At 46.4% G+C, this 15,801-nt stretch overlaps 1 protein-coding gene across 2 annotated transcripts in view; it reads left to right on the top strand.

The window, feature by feature from the left end:
* The window catches only part of NRG2 (neuregulin 2), a 116,953-nt gene that overhangs the window by 80,399 nt on the left and 20,753 nt on the right, over positions 1–15,801 (top strand). For both annotated transcript variants that reach the window (XM_072348301.1, XM_072348300.1), the window contains exon 4: positions 8,391–8,511. In XM_072348301.1, coding sequence (XP_072204402.1) covers positions 8,391–8,511 — 121 coding nt within the window. The remainder of the gene's footprint in view (positions 1–8,390; positions 8,512–15,801) is intronic.

Raw genomic sequence — 15,801 nt, 5'->3', positions numbered from 1 at the left:
TGGCAAGCGTTTCTCAGCCTGGTGAGGCAGAGTTGCTGTTGCAAAGTACTCTTTGCTGTATTCTGTTCCACTACAACTTTTCAGCCTTTATCACTTGCACGAAGAAGCACTTTAGTCCCATTTCTCTGTCTCAAATCACTGAAAATGCCACACTGAAAAGAGATTTTCATTAGAATGAGAGCGGTTGCAGTGCCGTGGCCCCTTGTCTCTTAGAAAACGCCCACTGGCCAATCGCAGCAGCTTGTACCTCCTCTGCAAGTCCGGAATTTCCACAAAATACCCAGCTTGGGGGTAGAAGCTTTACCATTGAAAAGCTTTGGGAGGCTGTTGATTTCTGAGGAAAAGCTTCTGGGTTTCATCAAAACATGTTGTGCTTTGGTGCTCTGTTCAGATTTTTATTCCTTTGAGGTAAATCAGGTGCTTTCTTAGAAGAATGTCCCATTTCCTGGTCCTCCTTATTGGTAGCGTAACATTGTAACATTGGCACTGCAAGTGGGAATGGCAGCATAGCTGAGATGTGACAGTTTCAGGCTTGTTTTCCTCAGAAGTTTTTTAGGCAGCTCCTTGACTAATGCCCCACTGGCCCTTTGCTAAGAACTCCAGGAAAACTTAAAGTTTTCCAACAGACTTTTTTTGCTTCCCTTATGTTTCCCTTTTCCTGGTGGCCTCATCACCGTGTCTCCATACAGCATTGCCTCCTGGTGCTTTCTGCTCCCTACCTCTGGCAGTCAGGAGGGGCTTTGATCCCGAAGGGGCTGTTGCTGACAGCTGCCTTAGCAGCTGTGGGCAGTGGGCTTTCCCAGCCTCCTTCACTGTAAGGAGGGAATCAGTACATGTGCTGGGCTCCCACACTGCCTTTGGCCTTCATTCCTTTCCAACTCCTCCATCCCTTGTAAGAGCATGACTTTGTGTCACAGAGCTGCAGATACTCACAGGGTGCAGGCTTACCATCATGAGCCCATCTCACCTTTTCTTAAGCTCCACGTTTTTCTCCCTGTGATCTTTGCACTCTCACAACCATCAGGGCTGTGCAAACCTGTGTCGGTTTTGCTCATCATACACCCAGTGAACCCTGAGCCCTTTCTGCCTTTTTTATCATGATAGAGGCCCAGGTGGCATAAGTCCCTTTGCAAAGAGGGGACACGCTGTGCCATCCCCCTGCAGGATACGTGTTTGTCTGCCTCTCCCCCAGGTATCCATCTGAGCATCCCCTCGCAGTACTAACATGTCAGCAGCCTTCCCAGCCCGTTCCTCCCAGCAGCACCTGCTCTCATGCTCCTCCCTGCATAGCTAAGCCAAATCTTCTCTGTTCAAATTAGATATTTTGTTCACTACTTTCTTACCTTAATTTCCCCAGGAACAACGAAAGCACCACAAGTTTTACCAGCCTCAGAAACTAAAATAGTTGTTATGGAAGAAGAGTGTAAGTACCTCTCCCCCCAACTCCCATACAGCTTCTTTCCCCTTATTTGTTTTGGTTTTATGAGACAAATTCCACAAATGCTTGGTTGCCTCCTGGAATCTTCTTTAATCATTTGCTTCTTTTTGATTCCTCCCAAAGCCCCGATCTTCCACCAAATCTTTCAAAATATGATTTGTGTTGCTGTGTCCATCTTGGAAAGGGAGAGGTTCATAACTACTGTAACGGCAGGTTGAAGAACACGCTACTTAAAATTGGTGGTGGATTTTAAGTGTCTGCAGCTCTTCCAGTGCATGGATTTATTGATACTTCTGAGATGTGCTTGTTGCAAACTTTGGTCTGGGGCTTTAATTTATTTTGGCTTTTTGGGTCCAGGTGAAAAAAAAAACAACCACAACAAATCAGGCTACAGGAAATACAAGGAAGGAGACATAAGGCTCCTAAGAGTAAGTCAAAAGAAAGAGGCAAAAAATGCAGCTGCTCCCTGCTGTCACATTATTGCTTGAGTCTCCAGAAAACAAGAAAAGATTTCCCAAAATGTTATTCAATCTGATTTGATTTGGTTTGGTTTGACTTGATTTGATGTGATTTGGTGGAGCTGCTCTTTAGCATTCCCTTGGATTTAGTTGTCATGAGTGCAGTAGAAAACAGGCACACACAAAAATCAAAATGTACACAAGTGTAAATCCGGGAGCCAGGCTGCTGGCTCGTCTCCTTCTCATGGGATGTGTTATTTCTGAGATGGAGAGCCTCTCCCTGCTCAGGGACACTGCAGCTCGCAGAGAGCATCAGCACGCTGGACAGCCCACCCGGAGCCTGTCCAAGGGCGAGCCGAGGTCCAAGCAGGCATTTCCACATCTGGGCTGTATCTCCTTTCCAGCTGCTGAGCTGACAGTGCAGCTGGCCGCACCTCTGTGTTGACAGTTCCACTTTCCAGATTTTATAGGGATGTTTTCTGTTTGGAAAGCTCCGTTCTTATGATATTAAAGGAAGTCTGATTCTAAAAGCTTCTCTTCTTAGAAGACTATGCTTAACATTTGCCCAGCGGGTCGAGGGAGGTGATTCTGCCCCTCTTCTCCTCTCTCATGTGACCCCACCTGGAGTTCTGCATCCAGTTCTGCTCCTCAACACAGGAAAGACATGGAGCTGCTGGAGCAGGTCCAGGGGAGGATGGCAAAACAATCAGAGGGCTGCAGCACCTCCTTCATGAGGACAGGCTGAGAGAGCTGGGACTACTTAATCTGGAGAAGGCTCTGGGAGGCCTCATAGTGTCCTTCCAGTATCTGAAGGGGACCTACAGGAAAGGGCAAATCTGCCTTGCATCCTAGTCCAGCTCATGTGGGGGGCAACAGTATAGTTGGGGAGAGTACTATACCCACTATGGGGTACATACATGGGGCACCACTCCTGCAGTGCAGTAACACCTTCAGGTGAGATGTTCAGAGCCATTTAGCAGGTGTAACAAGCTGTGCCATGGAGTATGATGTGAGCTGGCCTGGTCATAGTGTCAGTCTTAAGTGACTTTAGTCTATATAGTCAAGGCAGACTCTGTCGGCCAGATTCCAAAGGGAAATCTCTGATGTCTGAGAAATTGCTTCTGTGCTGTTACGTATTTTGCCATGATACAGCTGTCTTTCCCCTTCTTTGAATATATACTTGTATCTCAGTGTTGCTGAACTAGAGCAGCCACAGAGATGGTTGCTTAAAAAAGCAGTGGGGCTTAGGAGAGAAGATGGATCTGCTTCTCTTATCAAGGAATCTTCCTGATGATCCCGTGAGCATAAGATAGTTGGAGGAGCCTTCTCCATTGTGAAAAAGTGTTAAATAAGACATATTGCCTAGTGCTTGTCACAGACTAAGGTTGCACACTGGGTGGCTACAATGGCTCAGCTCACAAGCAGGAACTTGCAGGGATGGGGTAACTTGATTGTGTGCCATGATGAAAAGAGAAACGTCCTTTATACTCATTCCAGCATCCAGAGTACTCAGAATGGTAATGTGATCCTGTCAGTGTGCAGCGCTGAGCAGCCAGACGGGGTTCTGTGGCTGCAGACCTGCTTGGTAAACAGAATAGGAATCATTATCAAAGTTCAGAAACGTTCTAACAGAGACAGAAATGGAATGGAGCTCAGAGCAATCTGTAAAGCGTTCTGAGATGTAAGGTCTGTGCAGGATGAAGATACTAAAACTTTACCAACACTTTGTTTTCAGAAAGTGAGGTAATGTTTGAAACCTCTGAGAAGGGCAGGTAACCCCTTTTGCTTATTTTCTGCTACTGAGCTCTCGCCTAATTCCTTTCCTTGATTTGGACGAACAGGTGAACTCTTAAGGGTAAAAGGAGAGCACGGGATGGGTGCAGGAAGTGCAGTTTGGATACTTGCAGACCATGTTGGGCAGGTGCTCTAAAGCAACATGTGGATCGTGCTGCTCACCTGCGCTCTCTTCATGCCCTTTGTCTGGGACACTATCCAGTTAATCTGCCATAACACCTTCCCTTTGCTAACCTATGTGGGCTGGGCAGTGCTTGCTGGGCCATTTAATTTCACCCCACTGGTGCTCTGCAGCACAGGGACATTTGGGAGCAGATGACGGAAAGACAGACAAAGCAAGAGAGGCAGTGCTGAGTTGTACTGGTGGCTAATGTGCTGCACTTGGGTGAAAGCTGCGCCCTCTGGATTGAACTGCAGAGCTTTTAATTCAACCACTGGGGATCATAAGGACTCCCTTAAGTCCCTTTAAAGATCATCATGGAAAGGTAGGTACCATTCTTTCTCCAGTTAAGTCCACCTCTCTGTGCATCTTGGTGATGCTGGACTTAGTTTGGACTCATTCAGCCTCTCCCTCTCCTGTTTACTGCCTTCTCCAATGCTTAGCTTCAGTCCGGTCTAAAGGCACTGTACTCTCCTAAAGTTATTGGTACAGACACAGGCATGGTGCTGTTGGTTTGGGGTGGAAGAGTGTCCAGCCAGCTCAGGGCACAGCTGGGGCAGATAAAAGCTGGTCTGCCAAGAGTCATGTGGACAGACCAGTTTTCAGATTAGACTAAAATAAATCCTGGTGTGGCCTTTGCTCAGAGAATTTGAAAGCCTAAATTTAGAGTCCAGAGCTGGAGGTGTGGTTGGTAATTGAATGAAGCCTGCACGTATGCAGGCATGATTACCTTGAGGAGGTTGTGCTGGAGATTTCACTGTCAGTCTTCAGAGGAGCTGTGCTGTGTCTGTCGTGTTAGATCACATTCATTGCTTGTTTTGCACAGTGTGTTTCTGAAGTATCCCGCCTTCTACTCAAGGTGTGATGTTAAGATGGGCCATTATGACTCTAAAGTCACAGATGGGGAGTCCATCTGTGAAAAGCAAAGTGTGGGTTGGAAGCTGACATCCCCTTGAAGAAGTGAGGCATCATGGCCAGCCCTTGGAGCAGGAAGCTGCGTACCAGGGATCTGCCTGTTGGTCTGACTCCATCGTGTGGTCCTGTCACATTGCTTCTCTTCCTGGGCTTAAGCTGTCCTGCCTGTAAAGCATTCATGCTGGCACTAGTCCTGCTTTTTAAGTTGTTGAGCAGATCTTCTCACTGAAGTATCATGTTGCTGCTATTACAGCTGATGATGGAGATTGGAAAAATAAAATGATGCGGTCCTAAAATATAGAGACAAACATAGAGAAAAGCCTAGAAAAGCTAATTAATAAAACTGGAGAGATCAGTTTGGAGAAGCAGCTGATGGGGTTTTGATCATGCAGGACTTCATCCTTGTGAGACCTCTTCCACAGTCCCTCGGTGCTTCTGAGTCCGTAAACTTGTTATGCAGTGAAACACGTGGACAGTCCTTACAGATCGCGTGGGGAATGTGACCGTGTGCTTTTGATCAGCCATATCTGCTGCTCTCAGATGAGTGTCCTGAAGGCTGACATTTGTATTTTTGGGTGAACTTCTAGTCTGGCTTTTGATCCTCATGATCCCCGCGGGAGAAGGGAAGGTAATTCCAGCAGGATCTATTTCAGTAAAATGCAGGAGTCAATGCTGGGACATTTCCAAATGAATAAACACACAGGAACACAAAGGAGCAGAATTTTTATGAGCTCTGGAGTCACTGATCCATTGCCAGGCAAGCCCCAGTCTGCGCAAGCCCTTCTGATTTGATGTACCGATAGCAGCAGTGAGCATCCAGCCTCCGTTCACTTTCAGTGAGAAGAGAGTGCTGAACCAAATGTACAGAATCTGCCACCGAGGGGCTGGTTAGGATCAGCAGTCTGTCCGTGTAGTTATCAGCGTAAATCATGGACTCGGTGCGGCTCGCTGCAGAATTACACTGGAATAGGTTGGCCAGACACCTTGTCAGCCATGTTCCCCTGACAAGGAGTTGGATGAACTATGTTGAGAGGAACCTCAGCAATCCTGTGTTTTATCAGTAAGTACATGAGGCATATACAGAGCAGGCAATTTGTATACACTCTCGGACCAGCTGAGTTCATCTGTCTAACTGAATGTCTAAATATTGAGAGAATGAAGTGTCTGTGCTCTATGAACTCACTAGTCAACATTATTAAAAAAAAAAAAGTAGTTAAACTATCCCTGTTTCCCTGCTTTCCTCGACAGTAGCTGGAGATTGTGAAAAATTAACTGCAATTTATAGTCCGAGCTGCAGTAATTAACCCTTTGGAGACTGCAGGTGGAATATTTCACTTGATTCCTGAGAACAGACTGACGGCTGCCTGCAAAGCCTGAACAACATGCTTGATATGAGTTGCTTAAGATTCCTGGCCTCAGCAACATCCCAGAGCAGCCTTTGGGGGCTCTGCACTCACTGTTCCCACAGAGGAATGAGATTTCAGGGTTATTATCAATAAGGGTCTGCATTCAGTAGGTCTAATCTCAAAATGAACATCGTGAATTATTGTGAACCCTGCGTGCATTCCTGGGCCACACTTTACCTGCAGTTCTGGTCTCATCATCTGCAACAGGGAAAGTAGAAACAAAGACGGTACAAAAAGGATTACAACAAAGTAACCTGTGTGTAGGAGGCTACTAAATCATTGTGCTCTAGATGGCAAAGAAGATGCTGCCTGTGCCTGCAGGTAGCACAGGGGAAATGTGTGAAAACACACACTCTTTTCTTCTGGTGCAAGAGCTAGAAAGGGTCAGGTTTCAAAGAAGTAAACTGAGATGCGTCTTTTCACACTGTGTACATAACACTGGAGTTCTTGTCACAAATAAGGTGGATTATTAGTTTAAGAACAGATTAGATCTGTTCAAGCAGCAGCTAGACACATTCATGGAAGAGAAGTCCATCACAGGTGCTGCAGCTGACTTGAGGTTCTCTGAGCTACCCATCCTAGATGGCCAGAAGGAAACTGTCATTGCATGCTGATCTGCCCTTCCTTAAGCACTGCCTACTTGTCAGACTCCTGCTGGGGCTTTTGTTTGGCCAGCTCAGCTTTTGTTCTGACAGCAGCTTGCATTTCAGGACACTCTTCTCAACCAGAACCTGAGCTGACTACCTCTTTTTCTTAGCATTTGGAACATCTGGATTGTGAGAATATGATTTTGTGACTCAGTCTTAGAGTACCTCGTGCTTTGCTGGAAAAAAAAGACACAGCACTTGCAGAAAATGGGATTTAAGGAATAATGACTTTAACGAGATGCTCCTCAGAGAATTGACCAACCACCTCTTTTCCTGTCAGACACGGCTCTTGCTGGGACACGTGCGCTTCCCAAGCCTTATTTGTGTCAGTCTCCTGTTTAATTCTGCTTAAAAGAAGAAAATAGTTTATAACTGGATGAAGATCCCGTTATAATCCCAATCAGATGAATCTCCAGCTGGTCAGGACTGTAAATCACTCTGGTGTTAAACATCACACAGCACTGGTGTAAAGTACTCAGCTGAAGGAGTGGCCTTGCGGAGTCCCTAGGTGCTATCCTGTGGAGCTCCTCAGTCCTCAACAAACAGTTCTGCACTGCTCATGGAAATAATGTGCTGCTATAAAAATCGTACAGGCTCATTACAAAGCCATTCTGATGGTTTTGGTTTCTAGTTCCCATTAAGCTGAATTGGAAGAGATCCCACTAAGGTTAATGGGAAGGAAGAAGTGAATTTCCCTACAGAAGTTTGGGAGTTTTCATATTTCAGGGGTGTCTGTGGGGAATTCTTTGGAGTGTTGGTGGAATCTTCTGTCCTCAGTCTCCATTCTGTTTGTACCTTACACGGCAGGAAGGCCGTGAATGCTTTTGGAAAAGCATCTGTACCCAGGGAAACTTGAGTCATGCTTGTTTCTTCCTCCTTAGCACAGACCAGGGCTGGCTGCCTTATGGTGCTGGATTTCTGCTCGGTCTCTAGAAGCAGAACCAGAGGCACTACAGAGACATGCTCAGAAATAGGGGAGGAAGAGATGGAGTTGTTTCTATTTGCACTGGACCTGCTCTGGTGACAGTGAGCGCATTTGCTTCATGAGCTGAAAAATCATTTCCTCTGGGAGCTGTGGAGCTGTGCAAGCATCCTCCTGTCATTGAAATGTCCTCTGCAGAATCTCTGGGTCTCGGTCCAGCATTGTGATGCAAATCAGGCCTCAGCAGCCTGCCACCTGGCTCCCTGATTCTGAGAATGTGCTCTGGGCTGCTGGTGCAGGATTGCGTGCATGTGGAAAAGGAGGAAGAGGAGAGCTGGGAAAGGGCACTTCTCCACACAGCTCACCAAGAGGATGGTCTTGTCCTGACATGCCAGGAACCTGGAGGAGGGCAAGTCCTCAGCTCCTCACTCACTTTGTCACCTCTGCTGGGAAGAGAGAGGTCAAGTTGCAGGCCCAGCACCTGGAAAGGTGAACACAGGTCTAAAGGCACGGGCTGAGGTTTGTAGCTCCAGGGTTTTTACTTCAGCAAGTGAACTAATTGAAAATCATCTAAGAAAACAGAGTTGCCCAACAAAGGAAATAACATTATATCCTTTTTGTGTTTGTGTGTGTGTTTTTTTCCCCTGCAGTAACCACAACTCTCTCCTCCTGGTCTGGGCATGCTAGAAAATGCAACGAAACAGCCAAGTCCTATTGTGTCAATGGAGGAGTATGCTACTACATCGAAGGGATTAATCAGCTGTCTTGCAAGTAAGTGAGTGTAGTTCTTGTGTCAACATGCAAATTACTTGGCTGTGGGAGAGGAGACTTCTGTGCAACTGCAGGAGAGGTAGTCTGGAATTCTGGCAATTGCAGTTTGAGCTGTGCAGGTTCAGAACGGGAATGTAGGAGGGCGAGGGAAGGGGAAGAAGGTTCCTGTTTTCTTTTTGTGTGAGTGCCGCTGCTGTTCCTGTTGTTTCCTTTTTTTCCTTAGATGAATCCACTTGTCCTGGCTCTTCCCTTTCTCTTTCTCCCCTTTCTCCTCTGCAGCTTCAGGGAAGGTCGGGTCCCTGAGCAGTCCTTGAGCTGTGTCAGAGCTCCTTGCCCCCAGCTGACACCTCCTGTCCTCTGAGCAGAAGGACGCGGCCACCTGAGGGGTGCCTGGCAGAGAGCTGCCTCTTAGCCCCCCCATCTGCTTCTCATGGGCCCAGAAACAGATTTAGCACACAGCTCTTCACTACTGTGTGCTTACCTATGAGACGGGCTGCGGGGTTGTTTATTGTTAACTTTCCAATACTAAAATCCAAAAGAAAAGAAAAATAGCAAGGAGAAGCATTATTTGTCCTTAAAATGAAATTTCTTGGTGGGATTAAAGTGGAGCTGCATAGTCTGAGGACGTGGAATAGAATGTGAGAGCTTTTCACCTCTGGTTCAAACTTATCTCAGTTAAAAAGCCCAGCAGCATCTTGGCTCACCCTCCAAACCTGATGTGGATGAGAGTGCAGTTTGATTAGGTGGTGGAGATGTATCCATTCCAATGCACACCTCTGCCTGCCCCTGGGATCCTGTAGAATAAGCCTGATTTGGTGCCCTGGGAGTGGGACTGATGGCTTGTGCCCAGCTACTGAGTGAGGGAGTGAGGTGAGGCCGTGCCCAGCCTGGCTGATGAGCCCAGGAGTTTTGAAGTCAGCATCAGAGCACAACAGGCACCACTGTGCCCAGCTTGGAAAAGCCCAGAGCTGATGGTATTTTTCCAGACACCTCTGAGTGGAGGTGTCAAAGGTATTTATGTCTGTGAATCTGAACCTAGTCCCACTGCCACTGCACTGTGTGATGCTTGCCAGACAACTTGCCTCCTCAGGCCTTGAAGGATGAATCTGAACAGAGCCATCACCTCTCCTGGAAGGGCTGTGAGCTGGACTACGCTTAGCACAACTCCCCTGCACTCTGGGAGCTCCACTGTTTTGGCAGGAGTAGGAAAAGCCATATGGAAATGCATTTCGCTGAGCTCCTGTGTTCTCACTTTCCAGTTCAGAATCAGGTGTGGTGGGAAGGACATGGTATCAACAGCATCTCCCAGTCCTCCTGGGCTTATCTCTTCTGACACAAAAGAAGCTGCATAGGACAGCAAAGACCTGTCTTTTAGGATAGTTGTCACTGCCTTTGATGTCTCTGTGGCACCACGAGTTCATTCTGACAGAATCCCCCACTGAAACATGGGGGAAGACACAGCCACTATTCTGGTGTAGGTGCAGCCCCACGGGGTCCCAATAATTCCAGTGTTCCCACGCTTGGGAGGGCTCAGTCCTTTGAGCCTAGAGGAGTGTATGGTTCAACATCTGTCTCTGAGCAAAGTGCTGGTGCCAGATCTCGGGGCTATTTCTTTTGGAAAAAACTTGAATCCAGATAAGACTCTCAGATCAGATAAATTACTAATTATAGCAAGAGTTACCTGAGGCCCTGCTGTATGCAGATACTATCTTTAGGCTCTATTATCCCTCGTGAAGGATAGACATGGTAATTATGAAGCGTCTTCAGCAGAAGGACTGATTTAACCAAAGTAACTCCTGCCCCATGAAGAAGCAGTCTGCCTTCAAAAGAGGCTGCTATGACAGCTGATGAGCAGAGGGGAAGCTCAGTGACAAATTCTCTCAAGGTTTTATGTGCCATGCAAAGCAGATGTAATTATCTCATGTAATTCGAAAGCCATAATTTCCTACTTTCAAATGGTAAAGAGATTTGTTTCTGATGGGTCCAGAGATACCAGTTGCTAAAACCAGAAGGGAACTGAACTGGTGAATGTGGAAGGGCAGCAAATGCTAACCGAAAGGTGTTTGAAGATCTGCACTGTCACTATTCATCTGCCTGAAAAGACAGTTCTGCGTTAACAGGAGCCCAGGGGACCCAAATGCCTTCCGTGCAGAGCAGTCGTTTCTGATCCCACTTCGTGAGGAAATGTCTGGATGTTCATTCTCCTTTGGTGCTTCTGTCATCGAATCATAGACTGAAGACATAAGCCCTGGATTTTGAACTGATACAACTTAGAGTTTCTGGGACTCCAGAAATGTACAGTTATAGAGGAAGTTTTATATATATATACAGTTACGTTCCTTGTTGCACCAAGGCAAGAGATCAGCTGCTGTGTGTGAAAGATGCAGCGATTTGGATTCAGAGAGGAAATGAGAGAAGGAGGAAAAGATGCAGACTTTGACCTGAGATGTGGGCATGGAGGATATCATTAGGTCCTTCTGCATACAGCTGCCTCAGGTGTCTTAATGCAGAGAACAAACAAGAGCCACGTGAGCCTCTTGAGCCGGCAGTGACATATCTGCCCATTCACTGTTCCCACTGTGCTGTTCTGGTTAGAGTCATCAGAGCCTTGGGGGGTCTTCTGGCACTGTATGCTGGCTTGCAGTCTTCCTTCACCGAGTGCTGTGGAGATTCCAGCATGCCTGGCCTTAGTGTGGTACTACTGGTTTTTCACTGCGTTCAGAAGACAGATTCTTAACGAGTTCTTGTTCACTACCTGTCATCATTCTGTAATCACAAGCAGAGTTCATTGAAGATCCTTGCTGTGGATGTTATGCCTGGCACTCTGGAGCAAAGAAAGAGCAGCTGGATTCTCAACTGATTTCTTCTGAAGTGGCTCATGCGTATTTTGTTACAGATATTGCCTAAATTGGCAGCTTCCCCCTTAGTATTATTTTTTAGCAGGCTTCCCAGAAATACATTCCTCCCGGTCTTTTAAATTCTGGGGAACAAACAGCAGCTCATCTTTTGCCTGCAAACTCACCTCCTCTCTCCCTTTCCAATACGCTTCATCTGGACTTTGGAGAATGCAGTTTCTTGTCCAGGGAAAAGCCCAGAACGGCGCTGGAGCTGTGCCAGACAGTGTGTCTGTTTTGGATTGTGTGCTTGCATAAATCAGTCCTTAATTTGAAGTAAATTCTACACGTGCTAGTGTTAAAGGATACCCAGATATGATACAATCTGGGTTTGTGCGTACTCTGCAAACAGACCACCTGGAAGTTAACTGGGGAAGTCTGATCTGCCTCAGATATTCTACAAATCTGTGGCACAAACCCAGAGATCTGCCGAGCCTCTCACATGCAGGATTGGTTCAACGGCCTCAGAAGATTAAAGAGCCCGGGCTCTTGTTGTCATAAAAATTTCTTGACCTTTCTCCAGACCATTTTGCTCAGAGAGGCCTTAGAAGGTGGACGGTCTGGTTTCCCACCGTAACAGCAGGGAAGCTGCGAGTTTGAGTAGAGCAAATTGGAGTGCTGCAGAACGGATGCACACAAGCAATTTTCAAGGGCTGGGACACGAACAGAGATGTTGCGTCCAACCGAACTCAGAGCTTGGGAAGGTTTGCAGCCTTTGACTGTGGGCCTGCCTCCATCCTGGAGCCTGTTGGGTTCCTGGTGCAACTTGGAGCAGTTTGAGGCTGCTTTCATCTGTTATCACTGAGTGCCAGGTCTTACAGGGTTGGGCTAGTGTATATATTACAGCAGAGATATTCTTCTTCCCATTTAGGTCTTGGCACACATCACCTTCAGTTGGGGTCTTCTGAGCCAAGCAAAGAAACAAAGTCAACTCTGCTGCACAGCCCTCCTCTGCCACGTGATTCTTCAGTGTGTTTAATGCAGTTCAAGTGGCTGGTACTCTGGGGCAGGACCTTAGTAAACTGTGTAGGATTAGAAGACTTAAAGAGCTGTAAGAGCAACCTCCACCCCCACGATCAGGCTGTACAGGTTGTGTTCGCAGGAGTCAGGTTGAAGGATTCCCAGATGCTGACTTTCTGGGTTTGGGCTGTCTACATTTAACAAAATTACACGTTCACTGAAGAGCTCACAGTGCTGAGCTAGGGGTGAAAATGACCATGTACTATTCCAGGTCTCATGAACCAGGACTAGTTCATTATGTTTTGCATTCTGTTTATCTTGGGTAATGAGATCAGGTACCTTTCTGTGTTCAAGTGGTCTTTCTATGCATCCAGTTCAGTGTATTCCCTTTAATGAGCATGTAACTATAGCAGACCCTTGAGAACATTCAGAGTGTGGAAGCTGATCCTTCAACAGCAAGACTCAGTGAAGACAACAGTGTTGATCCCACTGAACTCCCGCAGCTCGGTTGGAGCTGCACTGTTGTCATCACGGAGACTATGAGTGGGTGTCCCTGTGGTTTGGACTCCACTATACAGCAAACATGCCTTGGTTAGCTGCTCTGGATAAGGCCTCTGCATTTAATCTGGTCGCTTTCTTTTCTACCCATTAGTGGTTCTGTGGAGTCCAGTGTTTTGTGGCTCTCCAAGAGCCTGATATCTGGGACTGGTCAGGGGACAATGACAGAACTGTCTTCTTTTTCAGCCCTTTGCACAGATAAGCAACATGCTTGAGACATTTCTCTGTTTCCTTTTATCAGTGCATTGTGTCCTTCTGCTACAGCTTCTCCTTATCTTGTTATTTTGATGCACCTGCTTGTTTACATTCTTCTGTGGCATGGATTGCATTATGAGAGCTACCGCATTTGGCATAATTGAGGGTGCAAAGGAAATAGACGAACACTTGCAAGATTTAGGTCAGCAGCGGTGCAGAAAGTGTTTTGCTCCCAGCGGGAATATTATGTTAAGTATTTGTTTGGTTAATAATGAAATAATAACCAACAATAGTCATTGCTCTGCCCTGTTTTAAGGTAAAGCGACAAAATCATTTCAACCATTTTGGCTTGGAATTTTTGAGGTTCTTTCTTTGGCTGTTGATTGCATATTTTTACCACGTAAATTAACTGAAATTCTTCCTGAGCTCAAAATCAAACCTCTGCATTTTTTGACATGTGGGAAAAGAAAAAAAACAGCCTAAAAAATCTCAGCAATTCAAGGATCTGGTCAAAACTGACTGAACTTATTGAACATCTTCCAGCAACAACAGAAGTTAAGTAGAAAAATTCCGGACCAGTCTTGTGGATAGCTATGCAAGTAGGAAAGTTTCATATGTAGCAAGTGGAAAATTGTTTTCAATTTGCATTTAACTCGTTAGACACAGAGGGATGCTGTCCAGCAAGGCAGTCTTGGGTGCTCTCCACACAAGCTAGGACGGGGGCAAGGTGCTGCTTTTGAAACATCGCTGCAACCTTAAAACCTTGCAAGACTGTTCCTGCAGACACAACTTTACCCACTTCTCAAAAGGAGAGGCATGCCCGGCCTGTGCGAGGCTGGTGAGTGGACCAGGGAATCCAGAGATACTATTTGATAGAACAGTTCACCATTCATTCTGCTGGGATAACCAGCCAAAATCGCTTGGCTAGAGTCAGACATGCAGGAAGAAGGATGCCATGATAAAAGACCATTGCATGACTTTTGGTCTTAGGAAGCCTTACATTTCAGGTGTGTCACTCAGATCATCAGCTTAGCTCCTGAAGAAGAGCTGCCCACAGACCTGTAATGTAGAAGACAGCAGATTTTACATGCAGAAAGAGTCCCTTCCATTTGCTTTGCTTGTCTAGAATAGGAGACTCATGTGCTGTGCACGCTGGAAATTTCTCTCCTAGATGTCACAGCTGGAGAAGTGGTAATAAATAATAAATGTTCACCAGCCCAGGAGTATCAGACAAGCAGGGGACCATGCGCAGCACATGCTTTCAATGTTATCCTGGTGACTGATGCTGCCAGCAAGCTTACTTCTGGGAAAGCAGGACCCAGAGGAGGCAGAACTGCATTTGTGGCATCTGAGCAGTCTCACAGTGCACTCCTTCTGCATGGGATTGCTTGGGAAGCACATCATTTTGACAGGCTGGGAGGTGACAAAAGGCGTTCATGTTTATGAGAGCTACTTTTCTGTCACTTGTCCCTGTGCTGATTCACTAACAACTAAAGATAAAAAGCCTGATCTGCCCTAGACAGGGAGATGACTGTTATCTATTGCCTTCTATCTAGAAAGTTCTTTTCCTCTCCCACGCTAAGCTGATGGCTGAGATCTAAGGATGGGCTACATGGAGCTGTCATGGCATCAAAGCTTGTTTGACACCTTTCTGTTCTGCTTTTTCGCTTCTCACCAATTTATTTTTCTGGGTTTCATTTTCTTCCCCAGTTTCCAGTTGATTTTCAGTCTTCCCTCAGCAGCATACAACTTCAGTCACATTCAGGTTCTAGCATGGCTGATATCTTGTGAATGTGCATTGAGGCAGTTTTAGCTCCCTTCAGACAGTGTCCATTTCCTTAGCTGGGTAAGACATCTGCTTCGTTCATGAGCACCTTTAACTCCCTTCAGGGTGCCCACAGCACACACATGAACTGAATCTCAGATCACAGCCAGCCAGCCAGCACATTCTAAGCTAAACTGGATGTCCTTGAAGACTACTCAGTGACTTCAGGAGTGTCAGTGATGATGAATAAACTTAAGAAAGGATTGGGAAGACGACATCTGTTTTGGCTGCTTTGTTCAAACTTCAGTGCAGTCTTCCAAAGCTTCTCTAAAGTCATGCTTCACCAGGGCTGTCCTTGTGAGTCTTCATCACCAAAATGCCTCTTTGATTGCCAACAGGGCATCTTCACTCTACTCCCAGTACCAGCTTCCTCTGCTTCAGCACAAGGAATGTCACCAGGCCTTTTGAAGGCAACCCCTTGGAGCTGGCACCCTGACTGGAAATGACATTACCACTGTGCTTACCTTTCATGGACTCCAGGATGAACAGCCTAGAATCACATTTAAACAAACAAACAAACAAACAAAAACCATTTTTTTTCAAAGGTGTTGCCTGCCCAAGGAATCCAGTCTCCAGTTTCAGAAGCAACATGGACACTGAGGAACCTGTGTACGTCTAGGGAGCACCCTGACCTCTTGTAGGTGCTTTCCTAACCTTGTGATTCCATGATTCCGTGGTTCTATGGCGCTTCATGCAGTGCCATGCCTTTAATCCCCCTCCAGCAGGTTGGAGCATGCAAATATCCCAGCACACTCTTATGTGGAGATGTTAAGCAGGGCCCAAACACAATGTTGCACAGAAAATAAAATGGGTTTTGAGCAGCAAGGATACTGTATAACTTTTCTCAATGCAACTGCA

This window comes from Excalfactoria chinensis, chromosome 13 (assembly GCF_039878825.1).
Source record: "Excalfactoria chinensis isolate bCotChi1 chromosome 13, bCotChi1.hap2, whole genome shotgun sequence".
Taxonomy (NCBI): domain Eukaryota; kingdom Metazoa; phylum Chordata; class Aves; order Galliformes; family Phasianidae; genus Excalfactoria; species Excalfactoria chinensis.
This window is presented reverse-complemented; position numbering and strand designations above follow the sequence as displayed.